Genomic DNA, 25,735 nt, shown 5'->3' on the forward strand with positions numbered 1-25,735 from the left:
ATAGCACTACTGGGTTGGAATTTCTCTTAACAAATCAAGATCCCAAAATATTCTGCCCAGTGTCAGCTATTCATACTCCAGCACCTTAGGTATCCACATACTACAATTTGCTTCTTACCAACAAAAATGTAGCTTCTCTTGGAGTAGAATGTAGGTTGCTATTAGAAAAAAATAGACCCTGATTTGACCAGAGGATCTGCATATTTCCCTGGGAGGCAGTGGCCTGGAGCCATGACTTGGGTAAAGCATAGTTGTCACAGTAAAACTGTAGCAAGAGAGGCCAATGTACCACTGGGGTATTTTCACTGCTTAACCACCAATCCCTGAAGCTTGAAGGAGCAGAGCTTAAACCTTTCTCAGTACTCCTTTGATCTTCAGATCACCACAGCCAGAGAAACACATCATTACTAACGGCATATGTGAAGGTCATCACACTTGGGTATCATTTCTAAAGTAATGATGTCTTAGGAATTACATATTAATTTTTTAGGTCTCCTTTATGGTACCTTCAGGAAGCAAATATTAACGAAAATGAGCCCCCCATCCCTTGGTACCTGGGTAGGGTTGTGTTTCATGGTTTAGTAAGTATCAGTAGTATAACTCTAGGTAGTATATCCATTAAAGGTCTACCAAAGGGTTCCGAATACCTGTGGTTATTATTGGTTGGTCAATCCCTGCCTGTGAACTATGCCCAGATGAAAGGCAGCATGGAGAAGAGTAGGGGGAGGGAGAGAACTTTTTTGTGGTAAACACTTTGAGTATGCGTGTTTGTATGCATTTGTGTATGAGTATGAGCATGCACATGAAAATGTACATGGAAAGATCAAAAGACAACCCCCAGTGTCCATCCTCGCCTTTCACCTTGTTTGAAACAGGCTTTGTTGCTCCCAGCTGCATATGCCAGGCTTTCCTTCTCTCTACAAAAGCACAGGAGATTACAGATGCATGCAACCACACCTAGTTCAGCCTGGGTCTGGGGTATTCTCCCCACGTACACAGCAAATGCTTCACCACTGAACCATCTCCCCAGCTGTGATGGAAACCTTTAATTGAAGAAGTTTGAGTGTAAATCCAACTTTGCTTTTATCAGAGCCTGTATGGTAGTTCTGTAAGACATTTTAGATAATTAGTTCAGCATATTCCATTTTATTTGAGTGCCTATATTGGGTCCTGGGAGTTATGCATTCAGCAGGCATGCCCTCACTCTACTCTTATGGAATTTAAAGTCCAGTGGAGAAAGAATACAGGATTAAAAACAAGTAAATGATGCATACTTGGTTAAATGTCTATGTCTATGGGCAGCACATAGAAAGGAGCACAAAGTAGTTGTTAGAGACCTATTCAGATGGAGTGCCAGAAAAGACTTCTAAAGGATGAGAAAAGATGCCAGTGTATGGACTGTAGGGAGTAGAGAAAGCCCTGAGTGAATGAAGTTCTGAATGAATGTGTGACACTGACATGGGCATAGCCATGTCAAGGATCCTAGCCTTAGACCCACAGGAAAATGGCAAAGCCTTTCCTCCTGGGTGCAGTTCTGAGGGATTGCAAAGCTTTCCTCTGGTCCATGTGCAGGTATTGATAGCATGTGCGGAAAATGTCCACCACAGCTTTCTCCCCAGATGTGTATGGCCTGAAGACTACTTTGCATGCCTAGAGAGACTGCTTCTTCTGGGATTAGCTAAACCTGTCTCCTTGTTTAGTCATATACCATAAACTCTGACTCCCTCTTTATCTGTATGTAATAACTGCCTCCTTGTTCAGCTATATGCAATAACCCTGCATCCCTGTTCAACTATAATAATAAACATGCCGAGTTTCTGGGGGTGCTATGTTTCTCCATTAGAGGGCCCAGCCCACCCAAACCTAGATTTTCCATGTGTCCATGTGTTTGTCTTTTCTTCACCTCCCCAGTCAGGTCAAGACAACACTATATAGGGAACAGATGCAGGGAACTCCTTAGTTTTGAAAGAGGGTGGCAGTCACAACCAGAACCAAGAATTATCTAGAGAAGTCTCTCAACTTCAACACTGGCTAAAGATAGTGTGGAATTTTAACATTATGATAGAAGCTTTCTGATTGGGCCTGTCTCTATCAAAATAGCATATTCTTTCACCTTCCACTTAGAGCAAGCACTTTACACGGCATTGCTCTCTCAGCTGCTTGGCTACAGGGAATGCTCCATGAGTCAGTTTCCTCACCCATGGAATACAGGTTGTTTTATGACCAAATGAGATGATATTTGTTGCATACTAAATACTATGTCTTTGTGAAACACAAAGTAAATAAGATATGGAGTAGAAAGAGGAGTCAGGCCTTGGTCTTGGCTTCAGAGAATGTGTTAAGGTCACTGTCCCAAGAATGGGCTTCTTGTAAAAGTGGATTATGTCTTCTCCTCTTCCCTTATTCCTTTGTTCTCATATTCCACCTCCTGCCATAGTCGAGGGATTTTGAATTCTGCTGTTTGTGTAAGATTATATGGAAGTTAACTATTACTTTCATCTTAAAGTTCTTTCCAATTATTTGGTATATATATATGTATATGTATATATACATAGATATATATTTCTTTTAATATTCTGTAATGATCTTGAACTTCTACAAATGGATAACGCAATGCCAACTACAAATTTCACAGGAGTATTTGGACAAAGAAGACCTGCCATTCAGTGGATGCCTGAAAGTACAGATAACACTAAATTATGTAGTCTCTGTTTTTACCTATACATACATAAATATATACATACATGTATACATACCTATGATAAAGTTTAATCTATAATATAGACACAGTAAGCAGTTCACACCAACAATAATAAGACAGAATCATTATAATAAAATATTGGAATAAGAATTATATGAATGCAGTCTCTCAGAATATCTAATTGTACTTTTAGTTTTTCACTTAAAAGAAGCATTTTAAGTTTGTCTTGGACATATCTGAATTGGAAGCCACGCTCCCCTTGTATCTTGGACCATTATTAATTAAAATAGAGGTTATTTCAACACAAGCACTGCTTTACTACATCAGTCAATAACCTGTTATTATGAGCAGCATACAGGGTAGGTATGCAGGATGTAGGAAATATTCATGGCCAGAGTAGGATGTAGCAAGATGGATGAGTTTTCATCATGGTTCTCAGAAAAGTATACAATACAAAACTGATGCATTGTTTATTTCTGGAATTTTCCATTTATTATATTTGGATCATGGTTGGCCATAGATAACTAAGACTCTAGGACATGCAGAATGGAAAGTTCATTGTGGTATCTAATATTCAGGTATCAGGTAACCTGCGGGATGATCTATTAAAGGTGGATGCTGGGTCCAGATGATGTCTCAGACATGAGTCTGATCAATCTCTTGTCTTGCCCATATTGTCATAAAAACTGAAACCAGTGTAGCAAAAGGGAGAATTGCAGTGGATGAGCAAATGGAAGGATGTGAGTCATGACGACTGTCCGAACATGTGCAGGAATTCACTTGGAATTGAAGCCTCTCCACCAAGCCCAAGACTCTCCCAGGAGCAAAGATTCACAGGAGCAAATCTGGATGTATTCTTTATTTTTATTTATTCTTACTGAAAGAATTTTATTCTTACTAGAAGAAATGCTTTTTCTTTGTAACTGTGATGTCACATAGTACAGTTTTTAATTGTGAAAACCCCGAGGACGTTCACACTCCCTACCACACAGAGTTGAGCAGGGTCAAATGTAATTTGAATGTGAAGTGTGTTAGAATAGTACTTGGCATTACCTGTGCCCACATGCACACACAGATATTGTCATTGTTATGTAGTGTGACATTTGTAAGGCTGAATCTACTGAGAATCATTTTACAAGAGTGTTTCTGCAGTTTTCAGTGTGAATTAATACACTATTGGCTCTCCATACACTCAATAATAGCACAAAAGCTGCTTGCCATTTGGTCCTCATTTCCATCCTGTTTTAACTGATTTTGTTTCTTTTCAGAATATTCAGTTTTTTTTTCAATCTACCCCGAAGAAATGGAAATGAGTAAATCTTGGTGTCTCATTTCAGTACAAATGCTCTAGAGTGAGTTGCTTGTACACCGTAGCTAAAGTCTGAGTGGCATTAGAATCCATCCTATGGAAATGTGACCATGAAGCAATTCTCCCTATATAAAATATGAGAAAACTCGATTTCAATTTAAAGAATTAGACAAGTGACCCTCCCAAGCTGGCATGTTGTTTTATTCCTTTTAAAGGAGTCAGTTAAGATGAGTACCTTCATTTTCATGGACAGACATGTACATTGTATTTAGCATCACAATTCACTTGTGTCTGGATAGATATGTATCATCAGCTAAAGACTACTAAACTCCAGCACTGGTCCATTTCTCTGATCCACATCTCAGATTCTGGACACCATGTAGAATATTATATTTACTCATTTATTAGTTCACCCCAACTAAGTCTCAATTTTTGTGTTTGTGTGTGGGTGCCCAAGTGTGTACAGGGTGAATGCACATGAGTTTGCTTGTATGGAGAGGCTAGAGGACACTTTCAGGTGTCATTTCTCATGAGCTGTCCACATTGTTTTTAGAGACAGGGGCTTTCATTTTTATCTGGAACTTGGGTAATGCAGGCTGGCCACTGAGCTCCAGAGATCTGCCTGCCTCTGCTCCCCCTGTGCTGGTACCTGTGCTATCGTGTCTAGTTATCTCTTTTATGTTAGCTATGAGGGTTGAACTAGGGTCCTCGTGCTTGCACAGCAAGTAGATTAGTAACTGAGCTCTCACCCCAACTCAATCTTAACATTTTAAAGTGTCAAATGTTTTTCTGGCCAGATATTATCACCCTGCTGTTCTAAGTGTATGGTTGTTCCAGGAGACTACAGGCAATGTCCAAGGTTTTGCTTTCAAAGAGTTTATATGTCAAAGGGAAGACAGACAGATAATCCTGAGTATGAAGAATACAAAATGGGTACAAAAGTGGGCAGAGGAGGGGCACGGTGAATTCTGACCAAAACAACAACTAAAGTCTTCTCAGAGTTTGGGGTCTCTAGTTACATCTGGAGGAATGAAGACATTTCCACAGAATAAGCAAGAGAATTATCTATCCCCAAGGTCAGCAGGTAAGGAAACTAATGTTCTGTGTTCACATGGTAGTGAAGGGCTCAGAGGGGTTGTTTTCTAAAGCATGTTCATGAATTCTGATCTGCTTCCAAAGTGATCATCAGAAAGTGATTTATGAGAAGGTACTGAAGGGGGAATCATCTCATCTTGTTTTATGTCTCTGGATTTTAGTCAGAGAAAATTAAAACTTCCATGTTTCAGGCCACAGAGACATGGAAACAGATCTCTCGTTCATTTACCACCCACAGTCAAATACATGTGAGATAATGATGTCCCTCCACACCCATAAGTCACTCATCATGGCTTAGACAAGGAGAAGCCTAGCAGAACAACCAGATTTGTGAGCTGCATTGATGGCTCTCTGGGCTCCAGAGAAGGCAGAGATTCCTACCACATTTGTGTGGCCTCAAGCTTTTCCACAACTTATTGCTCCTATTTTTACTGATGGTATTCAGGCTTAGGCTAAGGAGCAACTTGATCCATGAACATTCATTTGGAAACTTGTCTGGGAGATTTCTCAGTAAAGATTACATAAGCATCTTGGAATGAATTGAAAACAAAAGGTTAGAATTTGGAACTGGGCTGAGACTTGTCTACAGAGGTGTGCAGTGAGTGGTATGTGGTGTGCTTCTTCCTCTGCCAAGCACAACGTGCAGAGTGTAGATGAAATTTATGAGGAACATAAACCTCGTGCGTCTCTTTCAATACTGCGTAGGAATGCGTTCTTTAGTTACATGGCCTTTGGTAGGTGCCAGATCCTTTCTACTATTGTCACTTCAATAAAAGCAATTTGATTATAGCTGGACACAGCCCTGGGATTCCTTTAGCTGCTGAGTTACTATGTTCTTGTTAGAAGGAAACATTTATTTTTCTACATCTTCTGAAGTCCAAATAGCAGCCACAGGTAAATGTGATAAAATACCTGGCTTGTGGGAAAGAGTACCAAGATGACCCCTGGCACTCTCCACCTATTCACCTATTTCTTTCTGTGCCCTGGTGCAATTCCTCTTATTTTATGTGGACTGAACCCATTACCCTGATTCTAAGCAATAGCTATTGTAGAAATAGTGGGCTTTCATTTCCAAGATAGTTGAAGTTTCAAAACCCTGTGATTCCCGTCCTGCTGGTACTCTTTACTTACTTCCCCTTGGATCTTCTCATAGGCTTGCTCTATGGGGAGGGCCAAATGGTAAGAAAGTGAATGTGGCCTCTAGCCAATAGCCAATGTACAGAGGAGGTCCTTAATCCAAATGCCTTCAAGGAACTGATTCTTGTCAATAACTATGCCTGGGAGAGAGCTTAAAGCAGACTTCTTTAGCTGTATACTGATATGCTGCAGTTTGGGAGAGCCGTGCTGTAGCAGGACTCTTAGAGGTCAGGTATTGTGGTGAATGCTGGAAGATCAGAGAAGCAGAACAAGCTACAGCTACTTCACCTCGCCAGTCCCTCAGCTGATCCTGTTTCCTCAGAATGGAAGCCTCTGAGTCTCCATCCGAATGGGTCTCAGCTGAACTGTGCTGCTCAAAGCCTAAAAGCTTAACCAGCCAAATGCTTCTAGTTTCTGGTCTTATATATCTTTCTTCTTTCTGCCATCACTCCTGGGATTAAAGGCTCACTTTCTGGGATTAAAGGCGTGAGTCACCATGCCTGACTGTTTCCAATGTAGCCTTGAACTCACAGAGATCCAGAGGGATTTCTGCCCCTGGAAGGCTAGGATTAAAGGTGTGTGCTACCACTGCCTATCCTCTATTTTTAATATTGTGGCTGTCCTGTTTTCTGACCCCAGATAAGTTTATTAGCGTGCACAATATTTTGGGGAACACAATACCCCACACCATGCTGGAAGACCCAGTTGGATAGGAGATATGGTGTTTCATGCCACTCAATTTTGGGGTGTTTTGTCACACAACCACAGATAATTATATCATTGATTATAGGCACAGAATGGCTTTGGGTGGAGTACAAAATTGGAAAGTGAATCTGTATAGACACGAATGTCTATGTGAGTCACCAACCTAGAAAATGTCTGTGGGACAGTTGTCTTTCATGTCCTGCTTGTATTAATTGCAACAACCTGGCAAGAGTGATGTTGATTATATTTTGAAAGACAGTGATGATATATACATCACACACACACACACACACACACACACACACACACACACACACACACGGCTCAGAACATATGGTTGAAACATGGCTGAGACTGAAACAGAAATCAAAGTGTCTTCACTCTTAAGCTGGGCTCATTTCTCAATATGAGGGGGAGATAAGGGGTGGTGGCTGGCTTGGAGAGGGTAGACAGCAGGCTGCCTGAGGATCTTTTTTGTCACCTAGGTCACTTTCTGTTCTTGGAGATCCTGACAGCTTGAAATGAAACCTAACACAGAGGAATTGACCATCATGAAAATGCAGTCTTATCACTTACAGACTGTGTCTATTATCAGTTAATACATATTTCACTTTCTATGCAGGCTCCAGTTGAAGATCTGGAAGTCCTTTGACACTTCTGTGGTGATTAGCAAGGAAATCTGTGACTTTAGAATCTAGTGTTAGGTTATTTTCATGAAACTAAAAAAAAAATAACAAAATACCATGAACAATGAATACATGCAACAAAATTTAAAAAACAAAGAGAAATAATAGCATCCAGCACTTCACATTTTGATACTGATATCATCTCCTGGGTGCTAGACCTACATCATCTACAACTGAGATTTGTCAAAATGGGCTTTGCTAGACAAAGACAAGATTGGAGTAGTGTAGATGTGTGGTGTGTGTTGTTTTTGTTTGATGGAGACTAGCAGATTATAGAAAACAGAAGGAATAATATAGTGATGCACCTTAAAAAGATGAGGCTGGCCCTGAATACTCTTGTGGTGTCTAGAGCTGAGCTGGCATTTGAGGAACTGATTTGACTCTGAGAAGATACTGAGGTTGTCTGACCAACATGACACTCATGGTCTATCTCTGGCCATTAGCTCATTAACTCTTGCAATAGATTTCACATCTCCATTCTTGGAAGGAGCTGAGAGGGCATCTTTGCTCATGGGGCCTCTGCACTGTACAGCCTGTTTAGTATCACGATACTTCATTCCCACAATATTGAAGGACATTACAACTAACTGACAAAGTTAACAAACTCTACAGTTGGAGATGACTGAATTCTTTAGAGTCTCCTTGTTACCTCACAGTTTTCACAGATCTTTTTAGTGCACCATTATATAAAATGACAGACACTGGCCACACATTTGGTGATTTGAAGAGGTATGGCCCTCATAGACTCATGTGTTTGAATGTTTGGCCCGTAGAGAGTAGCACTATTAGGAGGTTTGCCCTTGTTGGAGGAAGTGTGTCACTGTGGGAGTAGGCTTTGAGGTCTCAGAAGCTCAAGTCAGTTTATTCCCTGCTGTAGAACTGTGAGCTCCTTCTCCAGTGCCATGCCTGCCTACATGCTGCCATGTTTCTCATCACGATGATAATGGACTAAACCTCTGAAGCTGTAAACCAGCCTCAATTAAATGTTTTCCTTTATAAGAGTTGCCATGGTCATGGTGTCTCTTCACAGAAATAAAACGCAAACTAAGACACAAGGCTATGCATCACTTGAAATGGGGTTAGTGAGACTGAATAATTTTTTCAATCAATTAATTTCAATTCATTTAAATGTAAATGTAGAGGTCCAGAGGCTGTTATTTTATTGCATATTTTTAAAATTTAATGTGGGCTCATATGGATAGATATTTTCCAAGTCTCAGGCTCCAAAGTATAAATTTTGCATATATTCATCTAGTTTTCCGAAAACCCATTGAGGCCTATTATATCATTCATATTTCATAGAGCAGAAATTTAGCTATCGGAGATAAAATAGCCTTCCTCAAATCAGGTGAGAGATGGGATTATAAAGTCAGTGTGGCTCCAGACCTATTTCTTGTGCAGAGAAAAAAGGCTAAGTCAGCAGAAATAGAACAGGAGAGTAATGACACCTGACAGTTAAAATGTGATTCTTGTTACAATAAGTTCTTTTAAATTTTATTGCTTATTATAAACAATTTAGCCATAGCAAATGTTAGTTTTTAAATAACCATATTCCAAAATTTTATATCAAATATTGTTTTCGTCCAATATACATCAGTGAACTTTAAACATCTATGATATATTCATTTGTTATTATGATACTACATAAAAACAGTAAAATCCTTCATCTATTGTAAATGTATATATTTGTGCTATACCTTAGAGGAAGCCATACATAACTCAAAGAGAGATAGTGAGGACAGAAATGATCAGGTAAGATTTATAGAACTTAAGAGGCACATGGTGGATCCACATTAGTGCAAAGATGAGTATTCCATTTCAACAGACTTGCCTCTCCATTTTTCCTTAGGAACATGTAGTGCATTTGCAAACAACATTCTCAAATCCCAGAGACTTTGGCATTGTGAATTATAGCTGTAGAGCAGTAAAGACTAATCACATTTGCAGAAGAAAAATAAATTAAAGCCTGTGTACTGTTAACACTCTGCTAATACTTCATGCAAGGCAGGGAGCCTCTCGTTAGAACAGCCAGGAACCCCTGAAGGCTTCACATCTTCCTAAGATTATCCTTGCCTAAGCCAAGCAAGTCATTCAAAACAAATCCAGCCTTAAAACCTCACTGCAGACCATGTTCAGTCAGATCAACACATTTCTAATGTAGATATTTGATATAATAAAAGCCACTGCTCACTCATGTTAAGTTTCCCAACTACAAGCACAGATTCCATAACTTATACCGTAAGATATTTCTTTTGGTTATTTATCAAATTTCTTAGTGCCGTTTTGGAATATCACTGAATCATAATTATGATATTGGATTGAATGTTTTAGGTTCCCTTTTAAAGTGACATAAAGGTCTCACCGTCTATCCCCAGTGTTCAGCAAACAGTTTAAAAGCACACAAAAGGATCCGTGTAAAAATACAAATGTTAAGGTCACTTGCAGTAGACTATGGCACTTTTGAATTATTTATTGACTGCTTTTACACTTCATAAAAATCTGTACTTGGGTAAAAGACAATGCCTCCTTACTTACTTTTTCCATTAATTATATAACTTCTCTAAAAGAATAGATTATTTAAAGTTTATAAAATGTAAAAAACTGGCTATTACATTTCAGTATATGTATATCTATAGAAAGAAATCAAATTTTATTTCCCCCTTTAAAAAAAGTCTGTTGTATGTGGTCAAATTCTGGCATTTTATTATATATAAAATCCCCGGGAATATCTGGTTTCTCACCTTTTATTCCACAGTTGGAACAACGTTCATCACACACCAGTGACTAAAGCCAAGTGTTTTTTAGGTGAGGTTAGTAATAACTAAGGAGACCTTAGCTACCAGAATCTGTTGAGTACCTTCGATTTTGTTTAAATAATCAAATTAATGAATAAAATTCATCTACTGTTTTCACTGCTGGAGATACAACTGGTCACTTCACACCTACCTAAAACATAAGCAAAAAAATTGAAGCTAAAAGGACTGATCTGCTATTCATTTTAGATATCCTTTCTAGAATATTTCTTTACTACATAGCCAGATTTTGTTTGGAATCTTTATGGCAGGGATCTTCACAAAGCTATCTAGTCAACAATAATTCTGCAATTGTTATTTTGTTTTCACAGGTCTATCTTAGAGCATCATGGGTTTGATCTTCTGCCCATATCAGTAACACTTCTTCCATGTCCCCAGTAAAGTTGCTTGTCTTTCTTGTAAGGCAAATTTCACAAGAGAATCGCATGAATACTTTTTGGTTTTCCAGTGCACATGAAAGTTATGTTTATACTGTACTACAGTTTATTAAGTGTCTTCAAAGCAATATACATACCCGTACTAAAAATATTTTATTGCTAAAAAATGGCGACTAGCACCCGAGCTTTCAGCGGGTCCAAATCTTTTTGGTGGTGGTGGGGTGAGTGTTGCTCAGCGATTAGGCTAGTGGTTGCTGAAGCTGGGTGGCTGTTTGTTCGTTAAAAGGACAGTGAAGCCTGCTGTATTAGTTGAAAGTTCTCTTCACCATAGGCTTCTCGGCAGCATGTGATGCTGTTTGGTAGCTTTTAATGAACAGCGCATCTTCCTTCAAATTTGTAGTCATCTCTAATCCTGCTGCTAACTTACCAAATTACTTAAAAATAAATCCTTGACTATCACCTCATCTCAGCTTACAGCACCTTTCTCCAGGAGGATATTTCGTCCGAAGAAACCACTCTTCATTGTTCACCCATAAGAAGCAATTGTTCATCTGGTAGTGATATCATGAGGTGTAACTGAGTTACATCTTCAACTTTCATCTCTAATTCTAATTCCTTTGTGGTTCTACCATATCTGTAGGTACTTCCTCCACCAAAGCCTTAAAACTGCCAAAATTATGCATGAGGGTTGAAATCAACTTCTTCCAGATGAATGTTATTGTTGATATCCTGACCTTTTTGCAGGAATCATGGATGATTTCAGTAGCTTTAGCAATGGTGAGTTTTTTCAAGGATGCCTCAGACTTTTTTTGTCAAGCCTCCAGAAGGCCCCATTTCTGTGTCAGCTATGATCTTATACAAGGCAGTTATTAAATAGTAAGGCTTGAAAATTGAAGTTACTTATAATCTATTGGACATGGAGTGGGTTTGGGACCTGAGTAAATATAAAAACATCTTTGTTTCTTCATACTTCTCTATCTGAGCTCTTGGATGATCAGTGCATTGTCAATGAACAGTGTAATTTTGAAAGAAACCTTGTTTTCCCCTGAGCAATAGGTCCCAACACTTGGCTTAAAATATTCACCAAACTACATTGAAAATTGGTGTGGTTGTTCTATTTATAGACTATAGACAGAGTAGTATATTAGTATATTCTTAAGAGTGCTAGGAGTTTTAGCTAGTAAATGAACATTGAATATTGGCTTCATCTGAGTTCATCATTTATATTGTAGACACTAACGACTTTTGAGCTTTGTCTTTTGAGCCTTTGGAGTTAGGATGACTTCTTTTCTCTGGCTGTGGAAGTTGTAAAGGGCATGAATTGAACAGTAGGATCTTTCATTTACATCTAGACTCTGGTTTACTGCAGCCATCTTTGTATGTGATCCTAACTATGTCTTTGGGAGAACGGGCTGAGGCCTATACAGCAGTGCCTTTACTTTAATGTTGCAGAGGCAGCACCTTTCCTTAACTTCAGGAACTGATCTTTGCTACCTTCAAGTCTCTTACAGTATTTTCACCTCTGCCAGCCTTTGTAGGATGAGGACAGTTAGGTCCTAGCTCTGGATTAAGCTTTATGAGTTAAGGGAAGCTGGCTGCTTTGATCTGCTACCCAGACCACTGAAGAGTCCTCCTTATAAACAATGAGTCACCTTTTTCTTTTCTTTTCATGTGCTTGGAGAGAGACCTTTTTAGTAATCCTTCAAGTAATCCCCATTAGTGTATAAACTGGTACAAAGGCCAGCCTTTCAGCCTATCCTAGGTTTGAACAAGCCTTTCTCACCAAGATGAATTATTTCCAGCTTTGAGTTTAAAGCAAGAGATGTATTATTCTTCTTTTAGTTTCAAAAGTTAGAGGTCATTGTTGGCTTATTAATTGGCCTAATTTCAATACTGTTCCCAGAAAAGGGAGGGGGAGGAGCTTTCCAGTGTAACAGACACAGCACACACAGTATTTATCAACATGCTAATCTCACTATCTTATAGGGACAGAGTTCAAAACAAAATAGAAGACTACTATAACAGTATCAACTGTAACTGATCACAGATCGCCACAGCAGACACAATAATAACAACAATGAAAACATGTGAAATTTTGTGAGAATTACCAAAATGTGATACAAAGATAAGAAGTGAGTTCCTACTGCTGGGTGAGTGATACTGTTTGGTGCAAGGTTACTACAAACCTTCATGTTACAAAAAAAAAAAAAAAAAAAAAAAAAAACAAAAACAAAACACAACACTTGAAAAATGCAAAAGGACAAAGTGCAACAAGATGAGGTATGCCTGTGCCTAAACCAAAGTTCCCTTCTGGTTCCTTCCATCCATTACCTCCAATGGTGCCAGGCACAGAATAGATTCTAAGGCACCGAATACATATTTGTGGACAAACGAAATAATGAACAATCTAGTTCTCCTAAAGCTATATGGAACACACCTGTTTCCTGATGTAGACCAGACTATCCTCTGTTCTTCTTTATTCCAGGTACAATATTGAAATTTCCTAAAGCAGCATCAATATCAGATGGCCTGTTAAGTGGATTGCTTTAATCTGACTGTGCTTGAGTGGATCAGTAGATCCCTTACTATGTAACTTCAGAGAACCAAACATAATTCTCCATCTAAGGTCAGCTTCGAGCAGGGTAGGAATCTTGGTCTCCATATGGACATTCTGCCTGAGCTATTATCCGTCCTTAACCAGTAGACAATCATTTTTTTTACATGTTTCTAAATTAAGGCATTTGTTCTGGATAAAATTGCTAATTGGCACATATTCTGTTGTGGGAGGAGGAATGTTTCCTTGAATTTCCAGGATAAGGAGGGGGTGGGGAGCGCTGGGCTGAAGCTTGTGGGGTTGGAGAGTACGGTGGAGGCAAGTCTGCACAATATTCCATCTCGTGGTCATAAGTATAGGGTGGTGGTGTCACTGAAAAGAAAAGGGAAAAATATCAGGCGTTTAGTAAATATATCAGTTACTGTTTTAAACCACTGTGCGAGCTACTTTGAGAAGGGAAATATTTTTTTTTTTTTGCTTCCAAAACTATTAGTATTTGTTTAGAATGTGGACAAGTATGGCTGAACAGGTGTGCTCTCTGTAAGATGGCATTGGATGAGGGCATTTGGAGTTGGGGCTTCCTGAAGTCCCTTGGAAATAGGATGTTGAAGGGGCAGAGAGCAAAGAAGCAGAGGGTAATTCAAGTTTGGCTAAAAGCACAAAAGCAGGAGAGTATGTGCATTTCAGCAGAAAATAGAGAAAGGGAGACATGGAAAAAGAGGCTGAGGAACTGGGTTCAGGATCATCATGCTGGACTTGATGTCATGGGAAGAGTAAGTGATGTGGCATTCTTAGGGAAGAAATTACAAAATTTACTCCTTTAAAATTATTCCTTGTACATATTCACTGAACACAATACTGTTTATGAAAGGACATTTTCATATAAATACACATTGTCCACTGAACATGTCCTTCTCATAGGCTCCACCTGCTTCCTCCTACTCACCATTATTCTCCTGCTTCTTGTTTGATTTCTGCTTTCACGTCATACATGATGTTAGGTTTCTGTATAAAATCTAGGAACCACAAATGGGAGTCCTGATGTCTTTGTGAGACGGGCTGAATTCTCTTAGTGTGATGTTCTCCTGCTGTGCTATTTCCTCACAAACAACGTAACCTCATTCTCCTTTGTGACTCAATGCATTTCTACTGCATAGGGTCCACATTCTGTCCACCTCTGTGCTGCTGGGCCCTGGTTGGTTTCATAACTGTTACTGTGATTAGTGTTGTAGTAAACACTGACGTGGAAGTATTGTTGTGGCACTTAGAGGAACAGATTAGTGAATGTGCTCTGGTGAAACTACTCTCTCAGTAGAGAGCACAACGGCAGACTGCAGAAATGTGAGGGGATGGAACAGTATGCAAGGGGAATGAGAAGACATTCATGACAGCGAGGAGGGAATATTCATCAAACACCAAGTGGCTGAGTGTAGGGCATTGGGAACGCAGGAAGGGCTAAAAGTGAAAGGAGAGATCAAAGCATTGAGCAGTTAGCACAAGGGCCCCCGGAACTTGCAGGATAAACACGTTTGGGAATGGAGATGAGGTATTTCCTTTTCTAAATCTTATTTGAAAATCTGTCTTAATTTTGTTTACTGTAATATATGTCAGTGCCTTTGATAATCACATTTACTATCCTTGATATTGACTTCTCGTGGATACTTATTCTGTAGTGATCCCAATCCCGTCTCCGGGGGAGGAAGAGAGGCACCTGGGAGCTGAAATGGATCCATGTCTTCATGATGATAAGCCAAAAATAAAAATCATCCTCAGGATCCAGATTCTACTTGGGAAGCGACAGGCTTTGACTGGTCACTATGCATGTAGCATGGATCTCAGGGCTCATGTCACAATCGTGCGACTAAATCACCAAGCGTTTGGCATTGCAATGACAGCGGAGAACAGCTAGCACTTCAGCAAACTGCTCTTCCCCCAAGGACCTAACAGCGTTCTGATAAGTAGGCACACAGGCGGCCTCAACCGCTAACAGGCACATGTGCACACAGGGGGCCTCAACCACTACGAACATAGAAGCAATGCTTCTCCTGGATCCCTCCGGTGTGCCTCTCTTTATAAAGACCCTGACGTTTGGAGTCATTTACTGACCTCCCCCTAGACAGAGGAAGTGAGAAAAGAGAATTGAGTAACCAGAGAGAAGAGGAATAAGGATCCACCTAAGTGAGGGACATGTCCCCACAGAGCCCTGCTCTGATGATGGGACACTCCCTAGTGCACTGGGGAGACAAGGATCTTTCATCAGTCAGGGAACCGGGCTAAGGGAAGACATCAGCAGAGATGCTCACAGCTTCTTTAACCTTCCTTCAGACCCACCTCACTGTCCTTCTGCAACAAAATGGAGTCATTCCTGTGGAGTGCATACACATTCCCTCTGGATTTTGTGCCCATTTCCTGCCTCTGTTAAATATCAAAGGGCTGATACAAAGGTTTGCAAAATGTTTCATGCATACCAAGAAAGGAGGCCCGACAGCCTTTCCATAAACTAGCAGGTCCCAGCGGGCTGCCTGTCACACTGGTTCTTGTAAACAGTGGTTCCACCTTGTTATTATGCTGAGGTTTCTCCCGCCGCTGGCAGGAGGAACACAGATTGACTTAGTCCACAGACTGCCTCTACCTCCTCCTCCTCCGTCACAAGCCCATGGTGCGTGTTTATGCATTCGTGACAGTGCACGTATGCTCTACTCTGTCATGGCGTAACACTGCTCATGGACAGTTTGGTGGGAATCCTTACAGTTCTTGCTGCTATGTGTTGAACATGGCACTCTCTGCTATGAAGCCATGCTCTTTCAATCACAGAACCTTTGAACTCTGGTGAAATGACAAGGAAGCTGGAGGCTGCTGCTTTGAGTCCTGTCAATCATGAAAGTGGTGCATCTTTTGTAATACAGGCACTGGAGGATGTTACTGAAATAGTGTATAGTGGACTGTGTTATCTTGCTTCATGAGAGTAAGGTTTCATAAGGAAGTAGGTATTCTTCCTCATAAGGAAGAAGGTATCAGTTTATTAATTCCTAATTAATCCTAAAGGGTTTTGTTCTTTTCAGTTGGGCATATGATTTCTGGAAGACGAGTGGATGCCTTTCTAGAGATGGGACCTTTGAAGCTCTTGCATTCCAATTGTCTGATCTAAGTAGTGTAAATATGCTGTTCATTTTTAATGTCAGATACAGGTGTCTATAATATTAAAAAAACAGATGTTGACTATAATGGTTCACGTACTGTAATCCCAGCATTGAGGAGGCTGAGGTAGGAGGATCTTGATTTTGAGGCCAGCCTGGGATATAAACTGAGTTCCAGGTCAGCTTGGTCTATACAGCTGAACCCTGTCTCAAAAATGACTGACTGACTGAATAAATAGAGAAATAAGAAAATAGATACTGAGGGAAGATAATGAGTTTCGGCGAAGATATGCAATGTTTTCAACACACTCAAGTAATATTTCAAAAGGTGCAGAAAATATGGACACAGAAGAATATCATCCTGAACATTGTCACCTCGGTCTGTCAATGAGGTGTCACACTGAAACCCCTGGTGCATTTATGCCTTTTGCAGTCACATAAAATGTACCATCTTTGCCAGTTCGTATCATAGGACTTCTTACATTGCTGTGTATTCTCTCTGATGTTTTGTTACTTGGTATGTATTATTCCACTTTACACTTCCCTACTCTGAGATTAACATCTTTATTATTTATAGATGACTGACAAACACCTTTTCACGGGAGACTTCATTATTCTGAATGACTTCTTTGGCATAAAATTCTAGAAATCTTCTGGCTTAAACAGTACTTAAAGTGTTATTATTTGCAAATGCATGCCACAGTGAAATCTACTTTCAAAAGAATTGTGGAAGAATCCTCTATAGACACTGACATGGCGCAGACAGGCTGTCATTTGGTATTAGAAACTTCATGTGAGAGAACAGCTATTGTACCCCATCATTTCTTTGACCAAGGCTGGAATTTACAACACCTGTATTCTGTTTTGGTGCTTGAAATTCAAACAGGGTAAATTATGTATTTATTCACTCTTGTTTCAGTCCAGTAACTTATAAACTGGGCTCTTAGAGTTAAGAATAATTGAAGTAACAAGCCTATAAATTACACATTTTCATTTTAAGAATAATTTGTCACCTGAGTGCGGTGGCACACGCCTTTAATCCCAGCACTGGGTAGACAGAGCCTGGCAGATCTCTGTAAATTTGAGCCCAACCTGGTCTACACAGGGAGTTCCCGGGGCTCAAGAATACTTAGTGAGGCCCTCTGTCCAAAATCAAACAAACAGCAAAACAATAATAACCAGGTTGCTTATTTTACTACATAATTTCGGACATTCCAAAGTTTAAATTTGTATATAACAAAATGTATTTTGTCACCTTTTTGCTCTGTGATTTGAAAGTATAAAAGCAGTCTTACTTTCACATATCTGATTCACAACCATGTTATTTGGAGTTTACACTGTTTATTTGATATAATTATATACTTTTTTTGGAAACAGGCTATTTCTATGAAGTGTAGGCTGACAGAGACCTTATAATGTAGCCCAGACTAGCTCTGATCCTCCTGGCTCAGTTCTCTTCTGAATGCTAGGACTATCGAGGTGTGGGTCACAGTTTTGTATTTGGTAGACGTAGTAAAGTTTACTTTTCTTCTAAGATTTTAACCTTGGCTAAGTTGAATATCTAAATGTGACTTATTAAATAGTCCTCACCGTTCTCCGGTTATGTTTTCGTTAGAGAATCTACTTGCTCTATCCCTGTGGACCAGGTATACCTGTTTGTACCAGAAGCAGCTTATCATAATTGTTAATGATTTTAATGGATTTCGTATCTGGTAGGACTAGTGAATCACTTGTGTGTGTGTGTGTGTGTGTGTGTGTGTGTGTATACACGTGTGTTTTGTATGTTTGTATGTATGTGTGTGAATGTGTGGTGTTGTATGTATATAATTTATGTATTTGTGTAAACTTTGTTTTACACACAATTTTTAGTACTGTTGCTACAACTCAGCACTCCCCTACTCCGTCCTCCTGAGCCCCACCCAGAGCAGCAAGTTTACACAAAGACTTCTGAGTGGCTGGCAGGATTCCCACTAGCCCCACCCTCTGACACACCACACAAATACGGCTGCTGAACATATTAGAAGCTTTGTTCCCCTTCCTCTCAGATAACATCAGCACATGTCAGCTCATGTCCTGCATCCTCCTGTCACTATGGGAAGGACAATCTCCTAGCATGTCCTTCATTTTAGACTCAAAATGCAGGAGGGCTTTGCATACCTAGTCTGCCCAGTTTCCCAAGTTCCCCCAACCCACTTTGCTGTGTGCTCGGTGGAAAACAAAGCTGGGCATAGGAAAGTTCTAGGAGCCTTCTGGTTCTTCATCCCTTCAGCTAAGGAAGGAGGACATTCTTTTCTGTGTCTGTTTTGAGGTGTGTGTATGCATGTGTGCGTAGATCAACCAAAAGTGTCTATCTCAATCACAGAGACAGACTCTGTCACTAGGACCTGGAGTTCACCATTGACTGGGCTATGCTAGCTGGCCAGCAAGCCCTTGGCAGCCTAGCCTGGGATCACAAACATGTGCCACCACACCCGGCTTTTTACCTGGCTGCTAGAGATTCCTGCTCGAGCGGCTGACCCTTTATCAACTGCCATCTCCTCACAGCCCTAACAGTGTCTACTTCTCACAGAAACATGAGCTGTTGAGAAAGCGTTTGCTGCACGCTCAGAGGACTTTTGAGCTTGGGGAAGGAAGAGGAATTTAAGTAAGGGAATATAAGACTATTATCTGAAGCAGATGAATGTGAACAATAACTTCATGTTTGTCTCTAACTAAAAATTTGATTTTTGCATTGACAAGATGGCTCAAGGCAATAAAGGTGATGACCCCACAAGCCTGGCAACTGAGTTTGAGCCTCAGAACCCACAAAAAGCTGGAAGAAGAGAATCAATTGCACAGAGTTGTCCTCTGGTCTCCACATGTGATCTGAGACACAAGCACCCACAACTATCACACAAATACTCACAATAATAATAATAATAATAATAATAATAAATTTTTTAAAATCTGATTTTTCTTTCAAAAGATGGCTTCCTCTGCTGCACTATCAAACTAGAATTGTAGCATGAATCTTGAAGAGTCTTGTTAATAAAATCAAACCTGGGGTAAATGCTGGAAAATCAGAGAAGCAGAACAAGCCACAGCTACCTCGCCTCTCTAGTTCCTCAGCTGATCCTGTTTCCTCAGACTGGAAGCCTCTCAATCCTCATCCTGAATGAATCTCAGCTGAACTGTGCTGCTCCAAAGCCTGAAAGCTTAACCAGCCAAATGCTTCTAGTTCCTGGTTTTCACGCCTTATATACCTTTCTGCTTTCTGCCATCACTCCCTGGGATTAAAGGCTCACTTCTTGGGATTAAAGGCGTGAGTCACCATGCCTGGCTATTTCCAGTGTTGCCTTGAACTCACAGAGATCCATGCCTCCAGAAGGCTAGGTTTAAAGGTGTGAGTGCCACCATTTTCTAGCCTCTGTATCAAGTGGCTGTTCTGTTCTCTAGCCCCAGATAAGTTTATAAGGGTGCACAATATTTTGGGGAACACAATACCACCACATAGAATCATTATTTTTCTCCTCATCCTACAACATGCAGGGTCAGAATATACAGACGCTTGTGATGTTAAAGCTGTTTTTCAAACCATCATCCTATTTTCTTTCTAAACATCTGAACTCATTTGTACCACACAAGCCATGGGATTCTAACACTTTGTACCTCTGTCTATTTCTATATTTTATAGATATCTGTAACCCGTCCTGTCCCAAGTACGTGTTCACTGAGGACTTAGCATAGGGTCCATAATTATTGAACCACCTCAACATCTGCTACCATTCCTGGCCACTAAAACGTCTATGTAACGATGACATTTATGCTTTTAATTATCCTTCTCTTCCCCCTGTCATTAGCAATTATAGTATGTTTTGTAAATCTTTATTTTAAAATATGATTTCTGCTTTTTATTTTTTTTCTGGACTACTCATTCCACTAAGCTGGAAACTTATGTTAATTTCCAACCTATTGAGGGCAAATTAAAGAAAACAATTTAAATTTATGTCACCTCTCTTCTGTCTGCCTGTCCTTTATCAGCTGGTATTTATGAACCATTGCTCAAATGACTTCGTTGCATCTGTTGTCCATGTTTTTATATCATTCTGTCCCTATAGTAACCATGTGGGAGGAGTGACTAGAGAGAGACATGTGTGAGTCTCCTTAGGTATCAGGGTGTCAAGACATGGGCCCCGAAGAATTGGAATTTACCCCCAGGAACCTCTCGCTGAGAGCACAAGGCTGAAGCTTGATCTCAGCCAGAGGAGCAAGTTGTCTCCTGGAAAGAGATTTCACATAATTTTGACAAGTTGTTATACTACCTTGTAGGAGAGACTAGAGCCCAAACAAGAATGGCTCAATGATGGATGGGTCCACACTTTGGTCAGGGTTGTTAAGCTCTGTATACTTCTCTCTATTTAAATCTAAGCCTCATGTCAGATGCCTAAGGATGAACTGATGGTGAATGGGAGAGATCCTTGGCTCCCTTTATTTTTTTTCTCTTCCCAGTGCAGTAACAGTGAATAGATACCCTTGTTTTGTTTTTTCATTATTGTCTGTTTAATTGTCCCATTGAGGTCTGATGGCTGAGCATAGCTTGTTAGGGCTGCCAGGGCACAGGCTCTGAATGTAACAACTCTAGCAACACGACTGCCTGGCAGCAGTCAGGCTCTGATTAAGTCCAACATTTAAACTATCCTCTATCTGTATGTAGGAGCTTACTGTGGCTAGACAAGAAAACAGCCATGCAGACTGATCTCACTTTAAAACAGTGACCTTTTCTTAGATGTGTTGGCTGTTGGTGTTGCTTAGAAAGCATGTATTATGCTAGGCATTTCACACATCCCACTTCCTGAAATGGGTTTCATCCTTTCCTCACTTTCTTTCACTTCAAACATATCCTTAACCCTCTTTATTCTCAGCAAAAGACTGGGTTCTTATTTCACCGAGAAAATAAGACCAGACTGAAGAAAATATTCTCATATATGTCTACCAAATCCACTGCCTCTAAGTGAGAGAAAGTACACCACTCTGCTTGTATATGGGATCCCACTCTCTAATGCTCAGATTCTGAATTCAAAAAATTAAACACATCATTGTGTGTATATGGTGTGTATTTGAGCATGCGTGAGCTCTGGCATACACATGGAGGTCAAAGGACAACTCTGTGGAGTCGGTTCTCTCCTTCCAACTTTATTTGAGTTGAAGCGATTAAACTCAGCTCCTCAAGTTCTTCACACAGTAAGCCATTTCTCCAGCTAAGACTCTGATCTTTCATAATGCCTCGTGCCCTTTACACTTATCAGCTTCCTCCTTTTTATTTTATGTAAGTGTATTTATTTGCTAAAGTACAAGATATCATGAACTACAGTCATCTATGGGGCAAAAATCTAGCATCATCTCTGTTTTCTAGATCCACTTTAAAGTAAAAGTTAAAGAAAATTGTACCTATTTCTCTACGTCATCACACAATGCAGAGTGGTTAGAACGAGACATCCCTGTATAAACTGGTGACATAACTGTCCCATGGTACAGTTAAGAGGAAGGTTTTCATTGCATATATGAGAGAGCTAGAGCAAGAGTGAGTTATAATGGGCTTGACTTGAGCATCTGAAACCTCAAAGCCCAACCCCAGTGACACACTTCCTCCAACAAGGCCACACCTGCTTACAAGGCCACACGTCCTAATAGTGCCACTCCATTTTCATTCAAACAGCCACATCTACTAAACTAGTACTGCCCATATGGATATGGTATGGGAAACCTAAAAGTGTCAACATCCTCAGAGAAGAACGATTCTCCCTATCTATCAACTCCCAATTGCTCCCCAGAAAGGGAAGGAGCCTGAAGATAATCTAGTCATCCAAGTCAGAATTTGAACAGATAACTGCAGTTGCTGTGAGTTCATAAAATTGCTCACTTTTTGTATGGTACATACACAAAGTAACATAGAAAACACCAGTCTGATTCTCTATCTCAAGATGAAGGGCTTTGTGTGTAGAATCTCATGTGCTCAATGTATTTATATGTAGAACTTCTAGAAGATTCTCAATGTGTATTTGTGAAGTTATCAATATATCATCTTCGTTCTTTGTTGAGAATTGTATTATGTGGAAGCTGTACTTTTTGTTTAATGAGGACTCCAAAAACTCTTTTCGATACTTTTCCTAGAGACATGCGTACCTACTGCCTTAGACAGCAGTTTATTGAGACAGATGGCACATTTTCTCCATAATTACTTGTCAGAACTCATTGGCAGGTAAATAGACACAGTGGCTGTGAATTTTCTATTTATCTTAATTCTGGCTGACTGGCAATTGCAGTTAATAACACAGCCGTTGAGAGTATGACTATATTTAAAGATAAGATGAATTGTTTCTTTTTTACCAAGATCTCTGTTCAAGGCTAGAGCTTCAATCTATACTTATTTGGGAATACTCTGGAAAATTTGCGATTATTTCAGTGAGAGTCTTAATGCTTCTTGAGGGAGTAGAGCCTAAGAAGCCCGTTTGGTCCTTCAAAAGTGAGCCTTGTTGCTTACTGGGATAAGAGGAGATGGCATTGATGTGGGTCGTTCTGAGGACACCGACCCGGGTCCCCCGGTTATTCTTCACGCACATGCAGACACATATGGCGATTCCCGCAATGACCCCCATGATGAACACGATTCCAAACACGATGCCGGCAATTGCGGTGCCCCTGAGAAGGAAAAGAAAACAGTCTGCCTCAACAGTCTGCAAGGAGTTGAGCTTCAGACACAGCCCACGGCTCTCAGCTAAGTGTTTCTCCACTATCGTGCTTAAGGGAGAGTGTTTTGTTTATTTAACAGAAACCCTTGAGATAATTACGCACATGGTCTCTTGTATTCAACAGGTAAGAAAAACTGAAAACCTGTAAGAGGTTCTTTGTATAGCCCACTTGACAAACTCTCCGTTCAGATTCTGCCTTTTAGAATTTCATAAATTTTGAGCTGGAAAGATGGTTCAGCAGTTAAGAGCTCATACTGCTCTTCCACAGGACCTGGGTTTGGTTTCCTGAACCCAGGTAAAGAAGCTAACAACCACTTATAACCAAAGCTCTAGGGATCCATCACTCTTTTCTGGCCTTTGCAGACAACTGCACTCACATGCACATACCCTGCCACATAGACACCCATACAAACACACACAGGAATTTAAAAAAAAATTATAAATTTATAGTAATATGAATACCAATTATAAAATAGTAATCTAAAATGAATAATAATCTAAAAATCATTTAATATGTACTTGAATGGCAAAAATGTGTATATCGAGCAAGGAAAATATTTGTTTCAGTGAAAAAGCCTTAAATTCAACTTAAAATTTATTCTTAATTAAAATGCTTCATAGAATAAAAGGGCTTTTTCCTCATAAAACAAAGAAAACCAAATGGAACATCTGCAGCCCCCATATACTCAGAGGACAGAACAACAAATAAATATCCCATTAAATTCAGGAATAGCATCATCAAGCCCTCTATTTCCACTATGGCTCATCGTTTTCTCCAGAGAGCATTAGCTCATGCAACAAAACCACATGACAAAAATTGTAGAAGACACTCGACACTACTGTTATTTGTACACAACATGATTTGTAGCATCGGTGTGTGTCAGTGTTTTTAGAAGTGGTTCATCTTTACCAAAATGAAGAACCTGACTGGGCAGTATCTTTTCTTTCAAAGCTTCCCTGGAAATACAACACAATAATGCATGCATAAATAATATAACAAGAATGCCCACCAAGGTGACTGAAGTGAAATGGGCGTGGTATTGATGATAACTTCCTAGCAATATTGTGAATGAAAACGCAAGTATTAACAGATACTATCAACATTAGTAGGATAGCTGTAATATCCCGGGGAGAAATTGTTTTCATGAACTAAATTTTTGAATAGATACCTATCTGTTGTTTTGTAAATATGGGGCAATGAAGGCATTTTTCAGTCTCTTAATTTGTACATTGTACCCAAAGCAACCATTTCCAACTTTCAGCTTCATTGCTGAAAATAATTGTAAGCCTATTTCTCATCATCCTTTTTAATTAAAAAATTTTCAGTCTCATCTAGAGGTAATTTTTACATGTGTAGTTCCTTCATAATCACTATCTTTAGTTAAGATAGTTAACAATATTTATATTACCATTGTAATGTACCTTGTTGGGCCAAGCAGAATACTGTAGTAAACTTAAATTTTTCTTACAACCTGTTATAAGGAAGTTCTACCAGGTTCATTTTTCCCACATACATATATCCTTCTAGAATCTGTTCTTAGACAAACTCCTGGTTTTTCTTAATTCCTTCTGCCATTAGTTCTCCCTTGTTCCTATTGTTTTTTTTCTTTTTTAAATACAATCTATGGGGATTTCATTTACTCAATCTTCCCAAGTTTTATTGACTTCATAGAGCAGCGGTTACAGCTTGAGTTTGTAACCGCCATATCTTGCAATCTGCTATGTTCCTTATACTTTTTTTTTTTTTTTTTTTTTTTGGTGATGTTCTGCTTTCCTTTCACAGACATTTATTTTGGTTCAAATTTTCTTTTCATTTCTTTTAAAACATTATTTTCAGCCTCTTTTATTTCCTCTGAGTGTACTGATGCCATATCCTTTGAAGCTTTCTATACTCCTTATATTTTCTCTGTCCTGTCTGAATTCCTTTCTTTTGATTGCTTAATTTGATGGCTCTCATGTTTAGTGTTCATCCTTGAGTCCTGCCTGTGGTTAAAGTCTGTTACATGTATTGGGAGCTTGCTGACAAATATGAAATGGGAAGAAGTAAAATGAAGAGTCTGATGGGAGGTGGTTAGATCTTTGGGGGTTTACCCAAAGCAAAGATTAATAGACTTTGCAGCCCCTTCATGATTTCCCTTGTTTTATTACGTAATTGTTCCCTCTCACCTCTGTTCTTACCATGATTCCATCTGTACTAATGTGATAGACACAGCCAGTTGGGATCTTGCCAAAGGTGGAGCCACGCTCTTTAGACTTTTGGATTTTAAAAATGTGAGATAAACAATGCTATCTCCTTTTTTCTTTATAAAAGTACAGGTATTTTTGTTACAGAAATCAAGTGCAGACTAATGAAAAAGAAAAAAAGAAGAAAAGGAAAAGGCTCTGGATAGCCTCTTGTGAGCTTAGTGACCAATGCCAGAAACCAGAATTTGACAAATAAAACATGTATGGTCAGTTTTCATATTACTTTTCCTTGGTGAGTTTCCTTTTCTC

The 25,735-nt window shown here is 39.6% G+C and overlaps 1 protein-coding gene across 1 annotated transcript in view; it reads right to left on the reverse strand.

Moving 5' to 3' along the window:
* Positions 1-8,855: 8,855 nt before the first annotated feature.
* Positions 8,856-25,735, reverse strand: part of Cyyr1 (cysteine and tyrosine rich 1) — a 103,498-nt gene continuing 86,618 nt past the window's right edge. Inside the window, exons 3-4 of the mRNA XM_052741068.1 lie at positions 23,035-23,192; positions 8,856-13,749 (exon numbers count right to left, since the gene is read on the reverse strand). Coding sequence (XP_052597028.1) covers positions 13,583-13,749; positions 23,035-23,192 — 325 coding nt within the window. The 3' untranslated portion in view covers positions 8,856-13,582. The remainder of the gene's footprint in view (positions 13,750-23,034; positions 23,193-25,735) is intronic.

The sequence above is a fragment of the Peromyscus californicus genome, unplaced genomic scaffold (assembly GCF_007827085.1).
Source record: "Peromyscus californicus insignis strain IS unplaced genomic scaffold, ASM782708v3 Scaffold_16__1_contigs__length_79575227, whole genome shotgun sequence".
Lineage (NCBI taxonomy): Eukaryota > Metazoa > Chordata > Mammalia > Rodentia > Cricetidae > Peromyscus > Peromyscus californicus.